The sequence below is a fragment of the Mustelus asterias genome, unplaced genomic scaffold (assembly GCF_964213995.1).
Source record: "Mustelus asterias unplaced genomic scaffold, sMusAst1.hap1.1 HAP1_SCAFFOLD_259, whole genome shotgun sequence".
Lineage (NCBI taxonomy): Eukaryota > Metazoa > Chordata > Chondrichthyes > Carcharhiniformes > Triakidae > Mustelus > Mustelus asterias.
The window spans coordinates 320,851-347,965 of NW_027590225.1; the positions used below are offsets into that span (position 1 = coordinate 320,851).

General features: G+C 45.8%; 1 protein-coding gene across 5 annotated transcripts in view; it reads left to right on the forward strand.

Moving 5' to 3' along the window:
- LOC144485980 (nuclear GTPase SLIP-GC-like) overlaps positions 1–27,115 on the forward strand; it is a 228,496-nt gene that overhangs the window by 199,253 nt on the left and 2,128 nt on the right. For all 5 annotated transcript variants that reach the window (XM_078204074.1, XM_078204076.1, XM_078204077.1 and 2 more), the window contains 3 exons: positions 2,145–2,295; positions 10,857–10,965; positions 26,059–26,189. In XM_078204074.1, coding sequence (XP_078060200.1) covers positions 2,145–2,295; positions 10,857–10,965; positions 26,059–26,189 — 391 coding nt within the window. The remainder of the gene's footprint in view (positions 1–2,144; positions 2,296–10,856; positions 10,966–26,058; positions 26,190–27,115) is intronic.

Sequence of the window (27,115 nt, forward strand, 5' to 3'; positions counted from 1 at the left end):
TACGTGTGATGACATATCAATATCCCCCACAACAGGATTGGTCCTAGGTTGCCAAAACCATCAGATTTAAATTTAATAGGTCTTGGTATCTAAGTGCCTATTTCAAATTGATAGGCTGAATTCAAATAATTCAAATGCGTGTAAGCCTGTTGCCTTGGTAACACTGCTGCTTGGCCTTCCGATACAAATGTTTCATTTTGGGCACTCTATCTGTACTTGCATTTTTTTAACTCCCTAAGCACAGAAAACGCCCCACCTTTTAAAGGCACCATGTAATGCTTTTTCCCTAGCATTTTACAATATTACAAACACCAATCTACAATTACTCTACTCAACTTCGCAACACAAGCTCTCATTATTTCTTGGTTTATACTATGCCCCACTTCAAAAGTATTGATCGGGAGGCCTGTAAATTACTCCTATCAAGATGTTTTTTCCTTAGTTTTTTATTTCTACCCAGACCAATTCAACATGTTAGCCCTTGGTGCCAATATCATTTCTTAATACAGCCTTGATGTCATCTTTAACCAATAAAGCAATTTCACCTTCTGTTCCATCCTGTCTATCCTCCCGGAATACTGAGTACCCTCGGACATTCAACTCCCAGTCCTCCTGTAACCATGTTTCAGTAATCCTCACCAAATCAGACCCATTTGTGCCGTCAACTCGTTGACCTAATTCCGAATACTGCATGCAGGGTTTTTAAATGTGTCCTACAGGTTTGTCTTTCCCTTGCAGGATTTTCTTGTGCACTACAGTTTTCACACATTTTGACCTCTTTTACTAATCTCTGATGGTTGTTAGAGTGGCCCTGCCTGTTCATCCTATTAACCTCAATCTTCCCCTCACACACTAACCTGATGCTTTGGTTCCCATTAACCATTATACTCCTTGTAGTTTTACCCTTCCCTTCCCCCCCACTTGCTAGTTTAAAGTCCTTGTGACTACCCTATTTATCCTTTGTGCTAGAACATTGTCCCAGATCGGTGCAGATGGAGACCATTCCAATGGTACAGATCCCTCCTGTTTCAATACCGATGCCAATGCCCCATGAAATAGAACCCCTCTTTCCCGCACTATTCCTTTAGCCACTTGTTCACTTCCCTAATTTTCTCATCCCTATGCCAGTTTGCACATGGCTCGGGTAGTAATCCAGAGATCATAAACCTTGAGGACCCGTTCTTCAATTTAGTTCCTGGTTCCTGATAATCCCCAAATAGGTCTTCTTTCCTAGTCTTGCCTATGTTGTTTGTCCCAATGTGGACCACAACAGCTGGATCCTCCCCCTTCCACTGCAATATCCTTTCAAGTCAGTCAGAGATGGCCCTCACCCTGGCATGGGGCAGGCAGCATACATGCTGGATTCTCGATAATACCAAAGCCAGCATTGGCAAAGTGCAGATATCTTCAAGGATTGTGGGAGTGGAAGAGATCAAGGAGGGATTTGAAGACAAGAATGAGAATTTCAAAATTGAGGTATTTCCAGAGTAAAAACCATGTGATTTAGTGAGCATATAGTTTACAGTGAATGGACGTGGTGTGAATTCAGATCCAGGCAGCATGGCTTTGGATGAATTAAAGTTCATGGAAAGTGCTGAAAGTTGTTGTGAAATGGAAGGCACTGTCTGAAAAGGTGGTGGAAGCAGATTCAATAGTGATTTTCACAAATGAAATGAATAGATGAAGGGAGAAAGAGGGGGAGAATGGGACCAACTGGATAGCTCTGAAAGAGGCTGGCAAGACATGATAGACCATATGTCCTTCTCCTGTGCTATCTTATCATTCTATAATATCAGAGTTAACCCGAACCCAAATTTGGGATTTTTGAAGCGATCCCATTAGCACGAGACCCTGATCTACTGCTGCCTGTTCATAAGGAAATGATTTAAAGTGCATGAGGAGACAGAAACTTGCTTTGGCCCAGGCTGTTCTGCTGGACAACAGGCTACTAACTGCAAATAGGTACTCCACCTCCTCCCTTTCCCCTTAACTCCCCTCCTCTGATATAAGACTAGCCCAAATGACCCAGCTGTTTCTACTCTGTGTGAAGATGCAAGAATTGAGAAAATTGCAAATGCTAAATATAGTATGGAGCGAAGAATTAGACTTCCTGACAATTTCTTTTATCTTACTTGGTTCAATAGGTTCAACAGAGGTAGAAGGGTTTCGATGAAAGGACAATTGAATAGTATTAAATTAACTCTGACAAACGAGATAGATAATCTCCTTCGGACCAAATCTGCAGGAGAAAACGCATGGGTTTGGAACTTTCGACAGAAATTCATGAAAACTGAGGTAAGTAGTGGTGAGTAATATTGTCCCATCTGTAATGTACAGGGTATTTGGGATGACCAACAGTGTTGAAGCCCATTGAACACAATGGTCAGGGGCAGCATGGCTATGGTGTTGGCTGAATGACAGCAAACAGCCATGATGAGCAGTTTTTTAACTGGGGAAGGCACACAGTGGGGTTCTGTGGGCGTCAGTGTGAGGATCACTGCTATTCTTGGCACATATCAATGACTTGCATGAACAGGACACAATTTCAAAATTTAAAGATGACACAAAACTGAGGAGGATTTGATTTGATTTGATTTATTATTGTCACATGTATTAGCATACAGCGAAAAGTATTGTTTCTTGCGCGCTATACAGACAAAGCATACTGTACACAGAGAAGGGGAGGAGAGGGTGCAGAATGTAGTGTTACAGTTATAGCTAGGGTGTAGAGAAAGATCAACTTAATGCGAGGTAGGTCCATTCAAAAGTCTGACGGCAGCAGGGAAGAAGCTGTTCTTGAGCTAGTTAGTACGTGGCTTCAGACTTTTGTATCTTTTTCCCGATGGAAGAAGGTGGAAGAGTGTGTGTCTGGGGTACGTGGGTCCTTGATTATGCTGGCTGCTTTTCTGAGGCAGCAGGAAGTGTAGACAGAGTCAATGGGTGTGAGGCTGGTTTGCATGATGGACTGGGCTTCGTTCACAACCCTTTGTAGTTTCTTGCAGTCTTGGACAGAGCAGGAGCCATACCAAACTGTGATACAATCAGAAAAAATGCTTTCTATGGAGCACCTGTAAAGGTTGGTGAGAGTTGTAGCGGACATGCCAAATTTCCTTAGCCTCCTGAGAAAGTAGAGGCATTGGTGTGCTTCCCTAACTATAACGTTGGCATGTGGGGACCAGGACCGGATGTTGGTGATCTGGACACCTAGAAACTTGAAGCTCTTGACCATTTCCACTTTGTCCCCCGTTGATATAGGCAGGGACATGTTCTCCACTACGCTTGCTGAAGTCGATGACTTTCTCCTTGGTTTTGTTGACATTGAAGAAAAGATTATTGTTGTTGCACCAGTTCACCAGATTCTCCATCTCTTTCCTGTACTCTGTACTCTGTCATTGTGTGAGATCTGATCCACTACTGTAGTGTCGTCAGCAAACTTGAAAATCGAGTTGGAGGGGAATTTGGCCATAGAGTCATAGGTGTATAAGAAGTATAGTAGGGGGCTGAGAACACAGCCTTGTGGGGCACCGGTGTTGAGGTTGATCGTGGAAGAGGTGTAGTTGCCTATCCTTACTGATTGCAGTCTGTGGGTTAGGAAGTCTAGGATCCAGTCGGAGAGGGAGGAGCATAGCCCTCCGAGGATAGTGCTAGGCTACAAGAGAACATTGGCCAGTGGAATGGGTGAATGCAGTGAAGTGCCAAGTGAAACATTTTGTTAGGAACAAGAAGAGGCAATATAAAATAAAGCATATAAATCTAAATGGGGAGCAGGAGCAGAGATTGCTGATGTATATGTTCATGAGTCATGGCAGATGGTAGGAAAGGTTCAGAATGTGGTTAAATAGGCCAATGGAATCCTGGGATTTAGAAATGGAGTTATAGATTACAAACGCAAGGAAGTTATAAAACACTGGTTCTGCCTCAATTGACGTATTGCGATTAGTTCTAGGCATTACACTTCAGGAAGATTGTGAAAGCATGAGGAAGCATTTCCATTTCCATATTTCTCACACCCCCTAATGGGGTTGCAGAGGCCACATTAAGGGTCATAAGCTCCCCCTCCGTTGAGGCAACAATGGCCACTGTGGGGGGGAGACAGGCCAGTCTGGAGGTGCTGATGGGACAGCCCTGACCCATTGGATCAATGCTGTCAAACTGTATGTAGCAGACTGTGAGCCAAAACATACTTTAACATCACAAACCACTTTTAGCAGTGAATTCGAGTGGGCCCAGGATGGATGTGCACAGATAGAGGCCAGCACAGAAGGTGTCACATTAGTTTCAGTATTGAAGTGGGGTTACATTTGAAAATAGTTTGTGAAACACTGCTTTAGAGAAGGCACAGAAAGATTTACAAGCATGGTTCCAGGAAGGAGCAAATTCAGTTACGAGGATTAGAACATAGAACATAGAACAGCACAGCACAGAACAGGCCCTTCGGCCCACGATGTTGTGCCGAGCTTTGTCTGAAACCCAGATCAAGCTATTTCCTCCCTATCATCCCGAAGTACTCCATGTGCCTATCCAATAGCTTCTTAAATGTTCCTAAAGTTTCTGACTCCACTATCACTGCAGGCAGTCCATTCCACACCCCAACCACTCTCTGCGTAAAGAACCTACCTCGGACATCCTTCTTATATCTCCCACCATGAACCCTATAGTTATGCCCCCTAGTTACCACTCCATTCACCCGAGGAAATAGTCTTTGAACGTTCACTCTATCTATCCCCCTCATCATCTTATAAACCTCTATCAAGTCTCCTCTCAACCTCCTCCGCTCCAAAGAGAAAAGCCCAAGTTCCCTCAACCTTTCCTCATAAGGCCTACCCTCCAAACCAGGCAGCATCCTGGTAAATCTCCTTTGCACTCTCTCCAATGTCTCCACATCCTTCTTGTAGTGAGGTGACCAGAACTGCACACAATATTCCAAATGTGGTCTCACCAAGGTCCTGTACAGTTGCAGCATAACCCCACGGCTCTTAAACTCAAACCCCCTGTTAATGAACGCCAACACACTATAGGCCTTCTTCACGGCTCTATCCACTTGAATGGCAACCTTCAGAGATCTATGGATATGAACCCCAAGATCTCTCTGTTCCTCCACATTCTTCAGAACCCTACCTTTGACCCTGTAATCCACATTTAAATTTGTCCTACCAAAATGAATCACCTCGCATTTGTCAGGGTTAAACTCCATTTGCCATTTTTCAGCCCAGCTCTGCATCCTATCTATATCTCTTTGCAGCCTACAACAGCCCTCCACCTCATCCACTACTCCACCAATCTTGGTGTCATCAGCAAATTTACTGATCCATCCTTCAGCCCCCTCCTCCAAGTCATTTATAAAAATGACAAATAGCAGAGGACCAAGCACTGATCCCTGTGGCACTCCGCTGGTAACCGGTTTCCAGTCCGAAAATTTTCAATCCACCACCACCCTCTGTCTTTTGTTAGATAGCCAGTTACCTTTCCAATCGGCCAAACTTCCCTCTATCCCACACATCCTTACTTTCTTCATAAGCCGACCGTGGGGGACTTTATCAAACGCCTTACTAAAATCCATGTATATGACATCAACTGCACTACCTTCATCTACACACTTAGTTATCTCCTCAAAAAATTCTATCAAATTTGCGAGGCAAGACTTGCCCTTCACAAATCCGTGCTGACTATCCCGGATTAAGCTGCATCTTTCTAAATGGTCGTAAATCCTATCCCTAAGGACCTTTTCCATCAACTTACCGACCACCGAAGTAAGACTAACCGGCCTATAATTACCAGGGTCATTTCTATTCCCTTTCTTAAACAGTGGAACCACATTCGCCACTCTCCAGTCCTCTGGCACCACCCCTGTGGACAGTGAGGACGCAAAGATCAATGCCAAAGGCTCTGCTATCTCATCCCTTGCCTCCCAAAGAATCCTTGGATATATTTCATCAGGCCCAGGGGACTTATCAACTTTCAGTTTATTCAAAATTGCTAGTACATCTTCCCTCCGAACATCTACTTCCTCCAGCCTATCAGCCTGTGACACCTTCTCTTCCTCAAAAACATGGCCCCTCTCCTTGGTGAACACCGAAGAAAAGTATTCATTCGGATTGATTGGCGAAGCTGTTTTTAGAGAAGAGCAGGTTGAGAAGAGATTTCATTCAAACGTTTGAAATCAGGAGGGGTTAAAATAAAATACTGCAGATGCTGGAAATCTGAAATAAAAACAGAAAATGCTGGAAAATCCTCTTCAGAGCTGAAGAAGTCATACCAACTCAAAATGTTAAATCTGGGCAGGATTTTCCAGCCATTCCCACCAGTTCTGCCAATGGCGACCCTCCCCATTATGGTTTCCACAGCTGTGGGCCAGGCAAGCCACACAAAATGCAAAAGGGCGGCACGGTAGCACAGTGGTTAGCTCTGCTGCTTCACAGCTCCAGGGACCTGGGTTCGATTCCCGGCTTGGGTCACGGTCTGTGTGGAGTTTGCACATTCTCCTCGTGTCTGCGTGGGTTTCCTCCGGGTGCTCCGGTTTCCTCCCACAGTCCAAAGATGTGCGGGTTAGGTTGATTGGCCATGCTAAAATTGCCCTTTATGTCCGGGATGCGTAGGTTAGAGGGATTAGTGGGTAAATATGTCGGGATATGGGGGTAGGGCCTGGGTGGGATTATGGTCGGTGCAGACTCGATGGGCTGAAAGGCCTCTTTCTGTGCTGTAGGGTTTCTAAGATAGTCATCAGCGGGACTGGAAGATCCGACCAGCAGCTAGGTGGGGGTGAGAGGGAGAGAACATTTAGAGTTTACAAGGAAAGGAAGTTGCTCTGACAGAGCTAACACAGGTAATAAATAAGAGTTGACGTCAGAAAATGTTTAATTTTCATTTGATCAGGAGCTTTGTCCACTACACCTTCTCGAGGGCACTTAGGGATGGTCATGAAATGTTGGCCTAGCCAGCGATGCCCACAACCCATGAAACAAACAATAAATATAAAAATAATTTTCTAGCTATGTTTCTGAGACAGCGGTAAACATTTTGATTGTGTAATTATTTGATGCAGTGTGTTGTTCTATCCCAATGTATAATGTGATGATAACAGGCTGTTGCGATATATATATATTATATATATATATAAAAACCCAACATATATATATATATATATAGAGGTTTTTCATGTTTCTGTAGAATGTTTAAAATTCAGCTTTATTATACAGTCAGTGTGTCTGGGAAACATTTAGCTTGGATGCTGGGATTGCAGATAATTACTCATTTTAGCCATGTAGTGTTTACTTAGGATAGAGCTAATGGATTTTTATTTATAGATGGAGTTTTCCCCTGGGGTTTTTGATTAGGTTGGTTGACAGTTGACGTGATAATATGGTTAATGGAAAGAGCTAGGTCTGTAACAGAGAGAAACAGCCTTTCTGTTCCGGCTGGGATTTTTTTGAAGACAGAGCTACTCTCTCCACAAAATCACTCTGACAGGTTCAAGACTGTCCACATTCAATATAACTGGTACGTGAAGAGAAAGAGGTTGGTGATGTCAAATGTAGGTCCCCTACAGACAGAAACAGGGGCATGTATAACAGGGCACAAAGAAATGGCTGAAGAACTGAATACATACTTTGGTTCTGTCTTCACAAAAGAGGACACAAATCAGATACCAGAAATGTTGGAGAATTCAAGATTTAGTGAGAGGGAAGAACTGAGGGAGATCAATATCAGGAGAGAAATTGTGCTGGGAAAATTGATGGGACTGAAGGCGGATAAATCATTGGTGGTCATCTTCCAGGGTTCTATAGAATCTGGAACAGTCCTGCAGATTGAAGGATAGTTAATGTCACTCCAATATTCAAAAAGGGAAGTAGAGAAAACAGGGAATTATAGACCAGTAAGCCTAACATTGGTAGTGGAGAAAATTCTCGAATCCATTGTCAAGGACTTTATAGTGGAGCATTTAGAAAGCAGTGGCAGGATCAGACAGAGTCAGCATGGATTTATGAAGGGGAAATCATGCTTGACAAATCTGTTGGAATTCTTTGAAGATGTAACTAGTAGAGTTGACAAGGGGGAGCTAGTCGATATGGTACCTTTGGACTTTCAGAAAGCATTTGACAAAGTCTCGCATAAGAGATTATCATGCAACATTAAAGTGCATGGAATTGGGGTAAGTGCATTGAGATGGATAGAAAACTGGCTGGCAGGGAGGAAACAAAGAGTAGGAATTAGTGGGTCCTTTTCAAATTGGCAGGCAGTGGGGTGCCACAGGGATCAGCGCTGGGACCCCACAATATATATTAATGATTTATCTGAGGGAACAAAATGTAACATCCCAAAGTTTGCAGATGATACTAAGTTGGGTGAGAGGGTGAACTATGACAAGGATGCAGAGATCCTTTAGCATGATCTGGACAGGTTGGGTGAGTGGGCAATGACAGATGCAGTATAATTTGGATAAATGTGAGGTTATTCACTTTGGAAGCAAAAACAAGAGGGCAGACTATTACCTGAATGGCTGTAAATTGGGAGAGGGGAGTGTGCAATGAGACCTGGGTGCCCCAGTGCACCAGTTGCTGAAGGTAAGCATGAAGGTGCAGCAGGTGGTAAAGAAGGCAAATGATATGTTGGCCTTCATTGCGAGAGGTTTCAAGTACAGAAGCAGGGATGTGTTGTTGCAATTATACAGGGCCTTGGTGAGGCCAAGAATATTGTATGCAGTTTTGGTCTCCTTTTCTGAAGAAGAATATTCTTGCTCTTGAGGCAGTGCAGCGAAGGTTTACCAGGCTGATTCCGGGGATGGCGGGACTGATGTATGAGGAGAGATTGACTAGGTTAGGATTGTTTTCGCTGGAGTTCAGACGAATGAGGGGGGATCTCATAGAGACTTATAAAATTCCAATAGGACTAAACAGGATAGATGCAGGAAGGACGTTCCCAATGGTGGGGGTGTACAGAACCAGAGATCACAGTCTGAGGATATAAGGTAGACCATTTAGGACGGAGATAAGGAGACATTTCTTCATCCAGCAAGTGGTGAGCCTGTGGAATTCATTACCACGGGAAGTAGTTGGCGCCAAAACATTGAATGTATTCAAGAGGCGGCTGGATATAGCACTTGGGTCGAACGGGATCAAAGGTTATGGGGAGAAAGCAGGATTAGGCTGTTGAGTTGGATGATCAGCCATGATGGTGATGAATGATGGAGCAGGCATGAAGGGCCAAATTTCCTCCTCCTGCTCTTTCCATGTTTCTATATTTATTCATGTTAACTGTATTTAAAGTGGCATTTTTAAGTCTACAAGATGAATGTTGCTTATTTGGAATTGAAACAGTGATAAGTTAGACATTTTAAAGCATTTTTAAATATTGTTCAACTGTTAATGGGTAAGCTGATTCTTTTGTTAGAGTTATATTTAAACTGTTATGAAATAAAGTTTGTTTTACTGTAAAAAGATCCCTAATTTGTCAGTGGAAGTACTCCTGGAGAGTAATGTCCTCACATTTATGTCAAAATGGAAAAGTTGTTGGGGTCTAGTTTGGCTTCCTAATGTAAATTAGGGTTCTGGTTCAGAACCACAACAATAACTAGAGTGATACAGCAGAGAAGATCATTCTCACTGGACACTGACTGGGTTCACAGCAGAATGTTGCTTATTTTAAACTATTAAACTGGGAATTGTTCAAACATTTTCTTCCCAGACATTTCCTTTGTACCAGAGAGTTTAAAATGCATACTTACCTCTGCCTATTCCTTTTACATGAAACCAGCTTAGAATGGAAGCACAGCTCTGTGTTAGGCCATCAAAAATGGGATACAGGTCAGCCTGGGGTTTTGACCTTGTCTCAGGATGCTTTTAATTAGCACAAATCCAGCAACAAGCTGGACACTGAGACCAGAATTCTCCGGCCATTCACGCCCTGCCACTGCTGCCAGCGAGAATGGAGAATTTGGCGCTTAGGCAAATCCCCCTTCACTGTAGTGGGACCGGAGAATCCCAGCCACAGACAAGATTGGAGAATACTGGCCCTGAATCCCCACAATAACCTGGGGTAGAGGCTGTCACTGTCACCTCCAGATCATTAGGATTACTTGAATAGCTCTTCTCAGCTTATTAATATTAACCAATGCATTAGCCCAATTCGCCCAATCCATCACGCAAACCAGCCTCCCATCTATTGACTCCGTCTACACTTGCTGCTGCCTCAGCAAAGCAGCCGGCATAATCAAGGACCCCATGCACCCCGGACATCCTCTCTTCCACCTTCTTCTGTCGGGAAAAAGATACAAAAGTCTGAGATCAAGTGCCAACCGACTCAAGAACAGCTTTTTCCCTGCTGCTGTCAGATTTTTGAATGGATCTATCTCGCATTAAGTTGATCTTTCTCTGTACTCTAGCTATGACTGTAACACTACATTCTGCACTCTCTCGTTTCCTTCTTTATGAACGTATTTGTCTGTACAGCGCGCAAGAAACAATACTTTTCACTGTATACTAATGCATATGACAATAATTAATCAAATCAAATCAAATTAACTCTTACACAGACTCAGGCTTGTGGAAACATCCCATTGCAGTCAATGATAGAACAGGGTTCTGCCTCCTCTCTGCAGCAATGGCAATTGTCCAGCAAGAATGGCAGAATGACACAGAAACTGGAAGGGACTAGAAATGCCCAAGGTGTGTGCTGGCCTTCGAGTTTTAATGCAATGTCTGAAAAATAAAGCCAACATCACATTGAATGGAACCCATATCATTGCTGACAAAATGAAACAGGAACTTTGAACTGTTTGCACATTTACAAACTAACTGGCAATGTCTTTTACCTTGGAGGATATACAATGTGATTTTAATGACTTTGAAATCTTGTTGCAGCTGGATGGACTATTCAACGACCTTGAGAGGCAGACAATTGAATGCAAGCCGCACATTTATAAAGCAGCCATTTTGTCTGTTCAAAGTTCAATGAAACCAGCATATGAAGGTACTATCTATTTCTGATAAGTTGCCATGCCAACACTGACACAGTTTGTAAATATGATGTGATACTGGTAGCTAGGAACTGACACTGGTACAGGTGTGCAGTGTGTTACAGCATCAATGACTACCCCCAGTGGAGGAAACTAACCATCACCCCATGACATTCAGTGCCATTATTGAATGTATTCAAGAGGCGGCTGGATATAGCACTTGGGGCGAATGGGATCAAAGTTTATGGGGAGAAAGCATGATTAGGCTATTGAATTGGACAATCAGCCATGATCGTAATAAATGGCAGAGTAGGCTCGAAGGGCCAAATAGCCTGCTCCTGTTCCTATCTTCCATGTTTCTATTACTATCGCTGAATCCCCCATTATCAAATGGTTACCATTAACCAGAAACCAAGAGCAAGTTAGTGGCTGGGAATTCTGCAGCAGGTAACTCACCTCCTGACTTCCCAAAGCCTGTCCACCAGCTACAAGACCCAAGTCAGAGTGTGATGGAAAACTCTCCACTTGCTTGGATGAGTGCGGCTCCAATAACACTCAAGGACAAAGCAGTCCACTTGATTGGCACCCCATCCGCTGGTTTCCTCCACCACTGATGAAGAGTGGCAATACAAGACGTACTGCAGGAACTCAGCGGGGCTCTTTAGGCAGCAACTTCGAAACCCATGACCTTTATCGCTTGCAAGGATAAGGGCAGCAGGTGTATGGGAACACCACGCTCTACTTGCCGATGTGAATGCAGATCCAATAACACACAAGGAGATCAACACCATCTCAATACCTTAAACATAGCACCATGTGGATGCACATTGGCTACAGTGTGTGCCATCAACAAGATGCATTGTAGCAACTCACCAAGGAATCTTTTGACAGCACCTTCCAAATCTGTGATCTCTCTAAGGACAGTAGATGGATGGGAACACTATGGGGGGAACTTTCCCGTGCCGCTCGCCATGGGAATCATGGGGATGGGGGGGGGGGGGTCTTTTCTAGTCTTAGGGCATGTGTGGTCAGAAAATCTGCCCTATCTCTCCATTCACACACCATCCTGACTTGGGGCCATATCACCATTCCTTCACTGTTACTGAATACAAATCCTAAAAATTATTTCTTAACTCCACTGAGGGTGCATCTACACAACATGGAACATGAGAAATGGCTGAGGCATTGAACAGGTATTTTGTGTGGAAGTCACAGTGAATAACATGCCAAAATTTAATGACGGGAAGGCTATGACAGGTGAGGACCCAGAAACTATCATTATCACGAAAGAGGCAGTGTTGGGCAAGTTAATGGGGCTAAAAGTAGACAAGTCTCCAGGCCCTGATGGAATGCATCCCAGGGTACTAAAAGAGATGGCGGGAGAAATAGCAAATGCACTAGTGGTAATTTACCAAAATTCGCTGGACTCTGGGGTGATTCCCGCAGATTGGAAAACATAGAACATAGAACATAGAACATTACAGCGCAGAACAGGCCCTTCGGCCCACGATGTTGCACCGACCAGTTAAAAAAAAAAACTGTGACCCTCCAACCTAAACCAATTTCTTTTCGTCCATGAACCTATCTACGGATCTCTTAAACGCCCCCAAACTAGGCGCATTTACTACTGATGCTGGCAGGGCATTCCAATCCCTCACCACCCTCTGGGTAAAGAACCTACCCCTGACATCGGTTCTATAACTACCCCCCCTCAATTTAAAGCCATGCCCCCTCGTGCTGGATTTCTCCATCAGAGGAAAAAGGCTATCACTATCCACCCTATCTAAACCTCTAATCATCTTATATGTTTCAATAAGATCCCCTCTTAGCCGCCGCCTTTCCAGCGAAAACAATCCCAAATCCCTCAGCCTCTCCTCATAGGATCTCCCCTCCATACCAGGCAACATCCTGGTAAACCTCCTCTGCACCCTCTCCAAAGCCTCCACATCCTTCCTGTAATGTGGGGACCAGAACTGCACACAGTACTCCAAGTGCGGCCGCACCAGAGTTGTGTACAGTTGCAACATAACGCTACGACTCCTAAATTCAATCCCCCTACCAATAAACGCCAAGACACCATATGCCTTCTTAACAACCTTATCTACTTGATTCCCAACTTTCAGGGATCTATGCACACATACACCTAGATCCCTCTGCTCCTCCACACTATTCAAAGTCCTCCCGTTAGCCCTATACTCAACACATCTGTTATTCCTACCAAAGTGAATTACCTCACACTTCTCCGCATTAAACTCCATCCGCCACCTCTCGGCCCAACTTTGCAACCTGTCTAAGTCTTCCTGCAAACTACGACACCCTTCCTCACTGTCTACCACACCACCGACTTTGGTGTCATCAGCAAATTTGCTAATCCACCCAACTATACCCTCATCCAGATCATTAATAAATATTACAAACAGCAGTGGCCCCAAAACAGATCCCTGAGGTACACCACTTGTAACCGCACTCCATGATGAATATTTACTATCAACCACCACCCTCTGTTTCCTATCCGCTAGCCAATTCCTGATCCAATTTCCTAGATCACCCCCAATCCCATACATCTGCATTTTCTGCAGAAGCCTACCATGGTGAACCTTATCAAACGCCTTACTAAAATCCATATATACCACGTCCACTGCCTTGCCCCCATCCACCTCCTTGGTCACTTTCTCAAAAAACTCAATAAGGTTAGTAAGGCACGACCTACCTGCCACAAAACCATGCTGACTATCACCTATCAATTCATTACTCTCCAAATAACTATAAATCCTATCCCTTATAATTTTTTCCAACATCTTGCCGACAACAGAAGTGAGACTCACCGGTCTATAATTCCCGGGGAAGTCTCTGTTCCCCTTCTTAAACAATGGGACAACATTCGCTAACCTCCAATCTTCTGGTACTATACCAGAGGCCAACGACGACCTGAAGATCAGAGCCAGAGGCTCTGCAATCACTTCTCTTGCCTCCCAGAGAATCCTTGGATAAATCCCATCCGGACCAGGGGATTTATCTATTTTCAGACCCTCCAGAATATCCTGCACATCCTCCTTATCAACTGTAATACTGTCTATTTTACTCCCTTGCAACCCAGTGTCCTCCTCAGCTATATTCATGTCCCCTTGCGTGAACACCGAAGAGAAATATTGGTTCAATGCTTCACCAATCTCCTCCGGTTCCACACATAACTTCCCTCTGCCATCTATAACTGGCCCTAAACTTGCCCTAACCAACCTTCTGTTCTTGACATACCTATAGAACGCCTTAGGATTCTCTTTAACCCTATCCGCCAAAGTCTTCTCATGTCCCCTTTTAGCCCTTCTAAGCTCGCTCTTCAACTCCCTCTTAGCCAATCTAAAGCTTTCTAGTGCACTACCCGAGTGCTCACGTCTCATCCGAACATAAGCCTCCTTTTTCTTTTTAACCAACAAAGAAACTTTTTTGGTGCACCACGGTTCCCTAGCCCAGCAAATGTGATGCCACTGTTTAAAAAAGGAGGTAGACAAAAGGCAGGTAACTATAGGCCGGTTAACTTAACTTCTGTACCAGGGAAATGCTTGAATCTATCATCGAGGAAGAAGTAGTGAGACGTCTGGATATAAATTGTCCCATTGGGAAGATGCAGCATGGGTTCATGAAGGGCAGGTCATGTTTGACTAATTTGGTGGAATTCTTTGAGAACATTACATGTGCAGTGGACAATGGGGAACCTGTGGATGTGGTGTATCTGGATTCCCCAGAAGGCATTTGACAAGGTGCTGCACCAAAGACTGCTACATAAGATAAAGGTGCACAGTGTTACGGGTAATGTATTAGCATGGATAGACAATTGGTTAACTAACAGAAAGCAAAGAGTGGGGGTAAATGAGTGTTTTTCTGGTTGCTGATCAGTGACTAGTGGTGTGCTTCAGGGATCAGTGATGGGACCGCAATTGTTTACGATTTACATAGATGATTTGGAGTTGGGGACCAAGTGTCGTGTGTCAAAATTTGCAGATGACACTAAGATGAGTGGCAGAGCAAAGTGTGCAGAGGATGCTGAAAGTCTGCAAAGGGATATAGATAGTCTAAGTGAGTGGGCGAGGGTCTGGCAGATGGAGTACAATGTTGGTAATTGTGAGGTCATTCATTTTGGTAGGATTAACAGCAAAATGGATTATTATTTAAATTGTAAAAAATTGCAGCATGCTGTTGTGCAGAGGGACCTGGGTGCCCTTGTGTAGGAATCTCAAGGAGTTGGTTTGAAGGTGCAGCAGGTAATTAAGAAGGCAAATGGAATTTTGTCCTTTATTGCTAGAGGGATGGAGTTTAAAAATAGCGAGATTATGTTGCAGCTGTATAAGGTGCTGGTGAGGCCACACCTGGAGTACTGTGTACAGTTTTGGTCTCCTTACTTGAGAAAGGATATAATGGCACTGGAGGGGGTGCAGAGGAGATTCACTAGATTGATTCCGGAGTTGAGAGGGTTGGCTTATGAGGAGAGACTGAGTAGACTGGGGCTATACTCATTGGAATTCAGAATGAGGGGAGATCTTATAGAAACATATATGATTATGAAGGGAATAGATAAGATAGAAGCAGGGAAGTTGTTTCCACTGGCGGGTGAAATTATAACTAGGCGGCATAGCCTCAAAATAAGGGGGAGCAGATTTAGGATTGAGTTGAGGAGGAACTTCTTCACACAAAGGGTTGTGAATCTGTGGAATTCTCTGCCCAGTGAAGCAGTTGAGGCTACCTCATTAAATGTTTTTAAGGCAAGGATAGATAAATTTTTGAACAGTAAAGGAATTAAAGGTTATGGTGAGCGGGTGGGTAAGTGGAGCTGAGTCCATGAAAAGATCAGCCATGATCTTATTGAATGGTGGAGCAGGCTCGAGGGGCCGGATGGCCCACTCCTGCTTCTAGTTCTTATGTTCTTATATGACGAAGAAGCAGTAACCTTTTGTCTCTTCAAGCCTGCTCCACCTTCCCAGGAATGAGTTGAGTGGAACCTTCTCTGAACTGCTTCTAACACAATTGTATCCTTTTTTCAAATAAGGAGAACAAAACTGTTCACAAGACTTTAAATGTGGTCTCACCAAGTCCCTGTACAGCAGTAGTAAAACTCCATTCCTTTTGTTTCCATTCCCCTGGCAATAAACACCAACATTCCATTGGCCTCCCTCTTCACTTGCTGTACCTGCATACTAACCTCTTGTGATTCATGTGCCTCGACACCCAGATCCCTCTGTATCACTGAGTTCTGTAATCTGTCTCCATTTAATCAGTATATAGCTTTGCCATTCTTCTTGCCAAAGTGGACAAGTTCATATTATCCCACATTATCCTCTGTCTGCCAAATGTTTTTCCCAGTTACTTAACCTCTCTATCCTTTCATAGACTCTTTATCCCCACTGAGCAACTTACTTTCCTCCTATCTTGGTGCCATTGGCATATTAACTACCATTAGATTCCCTCATCCAAGTATTTTGACAACCTGAAAATGATCCATTTATCCCTATTTTCTGTTTCCTGTTAGCTAACCAATTCTCTATCCACGTTAATACGGATACACCATGAGCACTTATTTTATGCAGCAACCTTTGATTTGGCACCTTGTCAAATGCCTTTTGGAAATCTTGAATGCACTACGGCTGGGATTCTCCAACCTTGCTCCCGGCCGGGATTCTCCAACCTCGCTCCCGGCCGGGATTCTCCAACCTTGCTCCCGGCCGGGACTCTCCAACCTTGCTCACGGCTGGGATTCTCCAACCTTGCTCCCGGCCGGGATTCTCCAACCTTGCTCCCGGCCGGGATTCTCCAACCTTGCTCACGGTTGGGATTCTCCAACCTTGCTCCCGGCCGGGATTCTCCAACCTCGCTCCCGGCCAGGATTCTCCAACCTCGCTCCCGGCCGGGATTCTCCAACCTCGCTCCCGGCCGGGATTCTCCAACCTTGCTCACGGCTGGGATTCTCCAACCGCGCTCCCGGCCGGGATTCTCCAACCTCGCTCCCGGCCGGGATTCTCCAACCTTGCTCCCGGCTGGGATTCTCCAACCTTGCTCCCGGCCGGGATTCTCCAACCTTGCTCCCGGCCGGGATTCTCCAACCTCGCTCCCGGCCGGGATTCTCCAACCGCGCTCCCGGCCGGGATTCTCCAACCTTGCTCATGGCTGGAATTCTCCAGTCCCTGCTGTGAATAGAGATTTGGCTGAAGATTCTTTTCTTCTTTTTCTGAGGTCACTTCTTTAAAGACCCTAGGATGCAGACCATTTGGTCCTGTGGACTTATCAGCCTTTAGGTCTAATCATTTTCTCAGTAGGTTTTCCCAGGTGATGTGATTGTTTTAGGTTCCTCCGATCCTTTCATCTCCTATTTTTAAAATCTCCTTGAAAGTTTGCTATGTCTTCTGCAGTGAAGACAAAAACAGAATATCTGTTCAACGCCTCTGTCATTTATTTCTTTGATGTGGAGATGCCGGCGTTGGACTGGGGTAAGCACAGTAAGAAGTCTCACAACACTAGGTTAAAGTCCAACAGGTTTATTTGGTAGCAAAAGCCACAAGCTTTCGGAGTGCTGCTCCTTCGTCAGGTAAGTGGGAGTTCTGTTCACAAACAGGGCATATAAAAACACAAACTCAATTTACAAAATAACGGTTGGAATGCGAGTCTTTACAGGTAATCAAGTCTTAAAGGTACAGACAGTGTGGGTGGAGAGAGCGTTAAGCACAGGTTAAAGAGATGTGTATTGTCTCCAGCCAGGACAGTTAGTGAGATTTTGCAAGCCCAGGCAAGTTGTGGGGGTTACAGATAGTGTGACATGAACCCAAGACCCCGGTTGAGGCCGTCCTCATGTGTGCGGAACTTGGCTATCAGTTTCTGCTGAGCAACTCTGCGTTGTCGTGTGTCGTGAAGGCCGCCTTGGAGAACGCTTACCCGAAGATCAGAGGCCGAATGCCCGTGACCGCTGAAGTGTTCCCCAACAGGAAGAGAACACTCTTGCCTGGTGATTGTCGAGCAGTGCTCATTCATCTGTTTTCGTAGTGTCTGCATGGTGTCCCCAATGTACCATGCCTCTGGACATTCTTTGTTGGAGCTTATCAGGTAGACAATGTTGGCCGAGTTGCAAGAGTAGGTACCCTGTACCTGGTGGATGGTGTTCTCACGTGAGATGATGGCATCCGTGTCGATGATCCAGCACGTCTTGCAGAGGTTGCTGTGGCAGGGTTGTGTGGTGTCGTGGTCACTGTTCTCCTGAAGGCTGGGTAGTTTGCTGCGGACAATGGTCTGTTTGAGGTTGTGCAGCTGTTTGAAGGCAAGAAGTGGGGGTGTGGAGATGACCTTGACGAGATGTTCATCTTCATCAATGACATGTTGAAGGCTCCGGAGGAGATGTCGTAGCTTCTCCGCTCCGGGGAATTACTGGACGACGAAGGGTACTCTGTCCACCGTGTCCCGTGTTTGTCTTCTGAGGAGGTCGGTGCAGTTTTTCGCTGTGGCGCGTCGGAACTGTCGATCGATGAGTCGAGCGCCATATCCTGTTCTGATGAGGGCATCTTTCAGCGTCTTGAGGTGTCTGTTGCGATCCTCCTGTGTATGCTTGTCCGGAGGGGATGGCTTCTTTAACGTGTTTAGGGTGGAAGCTGGAGAAATGGGTGGCTGAGCAGAAACTGAAAATTGGCTAGCTGTAAGAAAACAGAGGGTGGTGGTTGATGGGAAATGTTCATCCTGGAGTTCAGTTACTAGTGGTGTACTGCAAGGATCTGTTTTGGGGCCTCTGCTGTTTGTCATTTTTATTAATGACCTGGATGAGGGCGTAGAAAGATGGATTAGTAAATTTGCGGATGACACTAAAGTCGGTGGAGTTGTAGACAGTGCGGAGGGAAGTGGCAGGTTACAGAGGGACATAGATAAGCTGCAGAGCTGGGCTGAGAGGTGGAAAATGGAGTTTAATGTGGAAAAGTGTGAGGTGATTCACTTTGGAAGGAGTAACAGGATTACAGAGTACTGGACTAATGGTAAAATACTTGGTAGTGTGGATAAACAGAGGGATCTGGGTGTCCATGTGCATAGATCCCTGAAAGTTGGCACCCAGGTTGATAGGGTTGTTAAGAAGGCGTACGGTGTGTTAGCTTTTATTGGTAGAGGGATTGAGTTTCGGAGACAGGAGGTCATGCTGCAACTGTACAAAACTCTGGTGCAGCCGCATTTGGAGTATTGCGTACAGTTCTGGTCGCCGCATTATAGGAAAGATGTGGAAGCGTTGGAAAGGGTGCAGAGGAGATTTACCAGGATGTTGCCTGGTATGGTGGGAAGATCGTATGAGGAAAGGCTGAGGGACTTGAGGTTGTTTTCGTTAGAGAGAAGAAGGTTAAGAGGTGACTTAATAGAGGCATACAAGATGATCAGAGGATTAGATAGGGTGGAAAGCGAGAGCCTTTTTCCTCGGATGGTGATGGCTAACACGAGGGGACATAGCTTTAAATTAAGGGGTGATAGACATAGGACAGATGTCAGAGGTAGGTTCTTTACTCAGAGAGTGGTAAGGGCGTGGAATGCCCTGCCTGCAGCAGTAGTGGATTCATCAACATTAAGAGCATTCAAATGGTTATTTGATAAACATATGGATGATATTGGAATAGTGTAGGTTAGAGGGGCTTTAGATTGGTCTCACAGGTCGGCGCAACATCGAGGGTCGAAGGGCCTGTACTGCGCTGTAATGTTCTATGTTCTATTCTCTGTACCTTTAAGACTTGATTAGCTGTATTAGCACTGATTAGCTTGATTAGGGTTCCAATCATTATTCTGTAAATTGAGTTTGTGTCTCTGTATGCCCTGTTTGTGAGCACATCTCCCACTCCACCTGACGAAGGGGCAGCGCTCCGAAAGCTATCGTCATTTGCGACCAAATAAATCTGTTGGACTTTAACCTGGTGTTGTTAGACTTCTTACTGTGTCCTCCCTCTACTACAGCAGGTCCTTCTGCGGCCCAGAGCAAATGTTTCAAACTCTGGCAACAGGTGGGCAACATAAACTCTGGCTTTTCATTCTTGGCTATAGGGAGCAGTGTACTGTCCCCTACCATGACTACATTCCTATTTCCTCCCCCGTGCTTAAATGGCTTCCTGTTGCCATGGTTAGAACAAAGAACAGTACAGCACAGGAAACAGGCCCTTCATCCCTCCAAGCCTGTGCCGCTCATTGGTCCAACTAGACCAATCGTTTGTATCCCTCCATTCCCAGGCTGCTCATGTGACTATCCAGGTAAGTCTTGAACGATGCCAGCGTGTCTGCCTCCACCACCCTACTTGGCAGCGCATTCCAGGCCTCCACCACCCTCTGTGTAAAAAACGTCCCTCTGATATCTGAGTTATACCTCGCCCCTCTCACCTTGAGCCTGTGACCCCTCGTGATCGTCACCTCCAACCTGGGAAAAAGTTTCCCACTGTTCACCCTATCTATACCCTTCATAATTTTGTACACCTCTATTAGGTCTCCCCTCATTCTCCGTCTTTCCAGGGAGAACAAGCCCAGTTTACCCAATCTCTCCTCATAGCTAAGACTCTCCATACCAGGCAACATCCTGGTAAACCTTCTCTGCACTCTCTCTGAGGCCTCCACGTCCTTCTGGTAGTGCGGCAACCAGAACTGGAAACAGTACTCCAAATGTGGCCTAACCAGCGTTCTATACAGCTGCATCATTAGACTCCAGCTTTTATACTCTATACCCTGTCCTATAAAGGCAAGCATACCATATGCCTTCTTCACCACCTTCTCCACCTGTGTTGCCACCTTCAAGGATTTGTGGACTTGCACACCTCGGTCCCTCTGTGTTTCGAGACTCTTGATGGCTCTGCCATTTATTGTATAACTCCTCCCTACATTAGTTCTTCCAAAATGCATCACTTCACATTTCTCTGGATTAGATTCCATCTGCCATTTCTCCGCCCAATTTTCCAGCTTATCTATATCCTGCTGTATTGTCCGACAATGTTCATCGCTATCCGCAAGTCCAGCCATCTTGGTGTCATCCGCAAACTTGCTGATAACACCAGTTACACCTTCTTCCAAATCATTTATATATATTACAAATAGCAGAGGTTCCAGTACAGAGCCCTGCGGAACACCACTGGTCACAGACCTCCAGCCGGAAAAAGACCCTTTGACTGCTCCCTCTGTCTCCTGTGGCCAAGCCAGTTCTCTACCCATCTAGCCACCTCTCCTTGTATCCCATGAGCCTTAACCTTCTTAACCAACCTGCCACGAGGGACTTTGTCAAATGCCTTACTGAAATCCATATAGACGACATCCACGACCCTTCCTTCGTCAACCGTTTTTGTCACTCCCTCAAAAAACTCCACCAAATTTGTAAGGCATGACCTCCCTCTTACAAAACCATGCTGTCTGTCACTAACGAGATTGTTCCGTTCTAAATGCACATACATCCTGTCTCTAAGAATCCTCTCCAACAACTTCCCTACCACGGACGTCAAGCTCACTAGCCTATAATTACCCGGGTTATCCCTGCTACCCTTATTAAATAAGTTAGTTCGCTCATTCCCCTGCAGCCCTTGTTCTCCTCCATCTCAAGAATCTCAAACCTGTTGGGCTATTGACTCCTGAATGTCTGCCTTTTCAAGCCCCTTACCTGCCCCATTCACAGTCACCACTCACTTTTCCCCTGATCACTGAGCAAATCAGAACGATGTGGAGACTGGGGTAAACACAGTAAGAAGTCCAACAACACCAGGTTAAAGTCCAACACATTTATTTGGTGGCAAAAGCCACTAGCTTTCGGAGCGCTGCCCCTTCATCAGGTGGGTGGGAGTTCTGTTCACAAATAGAACATTTAAAGACACAAACTCAATTTACAAAATAATGGTTGGAATGCGAGTCTTTGCAGGTAATCAAGTCTTAAAGGTACAGACAATGTGAGTGGAGAGAGGGTTAAGCACAGGTTAAAGAGATGTGTATTGTCTCCAGCCGGGACAGTTAGTGAGATTTTGCAAGCCCAGGCAAGTCATAGGGGTTACAGATAGTGTGACTTGAACCCAAGATACCTGTTGAGGCCGTCCTCGTGTGCGGAACTTGGCTATCAGTCTCTGCTCAGCGACTCTGCGCTGTCGTGTGTCGTGAAGGCCGCCTTGGAAAACGCTTACCCGAAGATCAGAGGCTGAATGCCTGTGACCACTGAAGTGTCCCCAACAAGAAGAGAACACTCTTGCCTGGTGATTGTCGAGCGGTGTTCATTCATCTGTTGTCGTAGAGTCTGCATGGTCTCCCCAATGTACCATGCCTCGGGACATCCTTTCCTGCAGCGTATCAGGTGGACAACATTGGCCGAGTTGCAAGTGAATGTACCGTGTACCTGGTGGATGGTGTTCTCATGTGAGATGATGGCATCCGTGTTGATGATCCGGCACGTCTTGCAGAGGTTGCTGTGGCAGGGTTGTGTGGTGTCGTTGTCACTGTTCTCCTGAAGACTGGGTAGTTTGTTGCGGACAATGGTCTGTTTGAGGTTGTGCGGTTGTTTGAAGGCAAGAAGTGGGGGTGTGGGGATGGCCTTGGCGAGATGTTCGTCTTCATCAATGACATGTTGAAGGTTCCGGAGAAGATGTCGTAGCTTTCAGATTCTTGAAGGTGACGTCACAGGTGGAGAAGGTGGTGAAGAAGGCATATGGCATGCTTGCCTTTATAGGACGGGGCATAGAGTATAAAAGTTGGGGTCTGATGTTACAGATGTATAGAACTTTGGTTCGGCCGCATTTGGAATACTGCGTCCAGTTCTGGTCGGCACACTACCAGAAGGACGTGGAGGCTTTGGAGAGAGTACAGAGGAGGTTTACCAGTATGTTGCCTGGTATGGAGGGGCTTAGTTATGAGGAGAGATTGGGTAAACTGGGGTTGTTCTCCCTGGAAAGACGGAGGATGAGGGGAGACTTAATAGAGGTGTATAAAATTATGAAAGGCATAGATAGGGTGAACGGTGGGAAGCTTTTCCCCAGGTCGGTGGTGACGTTCACGAGGGGTCATAGGTTCAAGGTGAAGGGGGGGCGGTTTAACACAGATATCAGAAGGACATATTTTACGCAGAGGGTGGTGGGGGCCTGGAATGCGCTGCCAGGCAAGGTAGTGGAGGCGGACACACTGGGAACATTTAAGACTTATCTAGACAGCCATATGAATGGAGTGGGAATGGAGGGATACAAAAGAATGGTCTAGTTTGGACCAGGGAGCGGCATGGGCTTGGAGGGCCGAAGGGCCTGTTCCTGTGCTGTATTGTTCTTTGTACTCCGCTCCGGGGAAGTACTGGACGATGAAGGGTACTCTGTCCACTGTGTCCCGTGTTTGTCTTCTGAGGAGGTCAGTGCGGTTTTTCACTGTGGCGCATCGGAACTGTCGATCGATGAGTCGAGCGCCATATCCTGTTCTTATGAGGGCATCTTTCAGCGTCTGGAGGTGTGTGTTGCGATCCTCCTCATCTGAGCAGATCCTGTGTTTATGGAGGGCTTGTCCGTAGGGTATGACTTCTTCAACATGTTTAGGGTGGAAGCTGGAGAAGTGGAGCATCGTGAGGTCATCCGTGGGCTTGCGGTACAGTGAAGTGCTGAGGTGACCGTCTTTGATGGAGATGCGTGTGTCCAAGAATGCAACCGATTCCGGAGAATAGTCCATGGTGAGTCTGATGGTGGGATGGAACCTGTTGATGTCATCATATCATTGTTTCAGTGATTGTTCACCATGAGTCCAAAGGAAGAAAATGTCATCGATGTATCTAGTGTATAGCATCGGTTGAAGGTCCTGTGCGGTGAAGAAATCTTGTTCGAACCTGTGCATGAAGATGTTGGCATATTGAGGTGCGAATTTGGTCCCCATGGCTGTTCCGTGTGTCTGGATGAAGAACTGGTTGTTGAAGGTGAAGACATTGTGGTCCAGGATGAAGCGGATGAGTTGTAAAATTGCATCTGGAGATTGGCAGTTGTCGGTGTTGAGCACTGAGGCAGTTGCAGCAATGCCATCGTCGTGGGATATGCTGGTGTAGAGTGCCAAGACATCTATTGTGACAAGGAGTGCTCCTGGTTCAACTGCTCCATGTGTGTTGAGTTTCTGTTGGAAGTCCGTAGTGTCGCGACAAAAGCTGGGGGTTCTTTGTACAATGGGTTTCAGGATGCCCTCGACGAAGCCGGAGAAGTTCTCGCACAGGGTCCCATTGCCTGATGCGATGGGATGGCCAGGTGTGTTGGCCTTGTGTATCTTCAGGAGACAGTAGAGATCTCCAACTGGAGTACGTGGGATGAGAGCACGGAGGGTGCTCTGAACGTCCGGATCAAAGGTCTTGATCAGTCTGTTGAGTTGACGGGTGTGTTCTTTGGTCGGATCTGGAGGTAACTGTCTGTAGTGTTCCTCGTTGTTCAGTTGTAGGTACACTTCTTTGAAGTAATCCGTTATGTTCAGTATGACGATGGCCCCTCCTTTGTCTGCTGGTTTGATGACAATGTTGCAGTTGGTCTTGAGAGCGCGGATGGCGTTGCGTTGTGCTTGAGTGATGTTCGGGGCTGCCTTGTGAGTGCGGTTGATGAATCTGGTGTTGATGCACCTCCTGACGGCTTGGGCATACATGTTAAGTCGAGGGCAGCAGCCTTCCGGAGGAGTCCAATTCGACTCTTTCCTCTTCGGTTGCTGCACTGCAGATCTCTCTGTCGGCTGTTCCGGTTCATTGGCTGTCTCATTGTGTTCGCTGTTGGCCTCTTGGGGTTTGTGGAAGAACTCCCGCAGCCTCATTCGCCTGATGAATTCCTCTGTGTCTGCTGCGAGACTGATGGGGTCTATTTTGGTGGTGGGGCAGAAATTGAGCCCTCGGCTGAGAACTTCGATTTCATCTGGTTGAAGTGTGTAGTCCGACAAATTGACAATGGGCTTCCCTGCAGTGGTACTGTTTTCTACTGTGGTACCGGGGGAGGCTTGGTTGCTGCTGGTGGTGATGCCGAGTTTCTCAAGTTTCCTGTTCTTGGTGTGCATGTAGATGGCGTAGTTCCTTTGTCTCGTCTGCTTGGCAGAGGTTTGCTGCTGGCCTGCGTCCTGAGCGCAAGCTGAGAATATGGACTCTATCTTGGTTTCCAGGATGCGGCATTTGCTGTAGAGTTGGTGTATGAGGTGTTTGAGGAGTGTGAGAGAGGTGCGACGGCAAAGTCTCTCAGCGTAGTCTGTGTTATAGGTTGACCTGAGTGGGTTCGTGATCCGTAGTCCTTTCAGTATCTTGTCTGCTTTCTTGCATCTCTGTGGAAACTTGATGTTTGTGTCGATATGCGCGATCTTCTTGGAGATCCTCTCCACTTGGAGCCAGCGGTTTGCGGTGCTGATGGTAGCCATGATGTGGACTGGGGTAAACACAGTAAGAAGTCTCACAACACCAGGTTAAAGTCCAACAGGTTTATTTGGTAGCACAAGCCACTAGCTTTTGGAGCGCTGCCCCTTCATCAGGTGAGTGGGAGTTCTTCACTTCAGCGAACACTTCAGCGGTCACAGGCATTCGGCCTCTGATCTCTGTTCTCCAAGGAGGCCTTCACGACACACGACAACGCAGAGTCGCTGAGCAGAGACTGATAGCCAAGTTCCGCACACATGAGGACGGCCTCAACCGGGATCTTGGGTTCATGTCACACTATCTGTAACCCCCACGACTTGCCTGGGCTTGCAAAATCTCACTAACTGTCCTGTCTGGAGACAATACACATCTCTTTAACCTGTGCTTAACCCTCTCTCCACTCACATTGATTGTACCTTTAAGACTTGATTACCTGTAAAGACTCGCATTTCAACCATTATTTTGTAAATTTGTGTCTTTATGTGCCCTGTTTGTGAACAGAACTTCCACTCACCTGACGGAGCAGCGCTCCGAAAGCTTGTGTGGCTTTTGCTACCAAATAAACCTGTTGGACTTTAACCTGGTGTTGTGAGACATCTGACCAAATCAGAATGGCCTAAGGGATCTGACCACAACTCGAACAAAGGTTTAAAAAGCAAGCTTATCATCACTTCCCCCAGGACAATTGGGTCATAAATGCTGGCCTAGCCAGTGATGTGCACAAGACAAGAATGAATAACAAAAGTTTCTTACATTTCAGAAGCCGCACAGCAGAACGGTGCAGGAATCGTACTGACCATGCAGAAAATATTAATTGAGCATGTCAAACAAAAGAAGGATGTTTTCAAAGATGCAGCAGACAAAGTGATGGAGCAATTCATTAAACTGAAGGTGTCTTTTTAATTAATAATATTTTATACATAGCAGTTCTCAAATACACACCGATCCTTATCAAGTAATCTACGCATACTGAAATACACATACATATTAGATACTTTACACAGACTGAAATATACACTAGGATATGTGCATACATATCCACATAACTCCATATACACATATGAAATCATGTACACATTTTGAAATACACACTGCATTCCACATCAGGTAATATGCATACACTGAAATACAACTGCGTTCCATATTGGGTCGTGTACACACACTGAAATACACACTTATCGGTTAATCTACACATTCATCTCAGCCACATCTCCACTTTCCTATCTGTTCCCCATAATCCTTCAATTTGCTACCAATTCAAAATCTACCCTTCTCCTCAAATTTGTTTCGTGTTTACTGCACTCTGGGTAGAGAATTCCACAGATTCACGATCCTTTGAGTGAAATTATTCCTTCCCATTCTGTTTTAAATCTGCCACCCCTTTAGCATAAAACTATGGCCTCTTGTTCTCGAATGTCTAACAAGGGGAAACATCTGCACTACATCTACCCTGTGTTACGATCCCAGTTGATGTTCTAACTGTATGGGGAAGATCCCAGAATGGAATCCTGCTGATGATGGCGGTGGCAATCAAGTGTCATGAAAGTCTGAAAATGGGAGTGTTTCACACCGGTTATTTGGGCCAGTTTGGCATTGCAGTCTCCCCGCATTGTGTCTCTCTTTCTGACAGCTGGGAGATTTGTGCCTGCAGCTGGCTTCACCGAGCCTCCGCCCCCCCAGTACCGCACAAATTGCATAGGGCGCCCTGGTCTCCCAGTCAACCAGGGGACCTCCTCCTGCCGCCCCCCCCCCCCACTCTCCCCCAACCCCCACAACCTCCCCTCACAGACTTCAGACCTGTCCCCACTCTGCTCCCC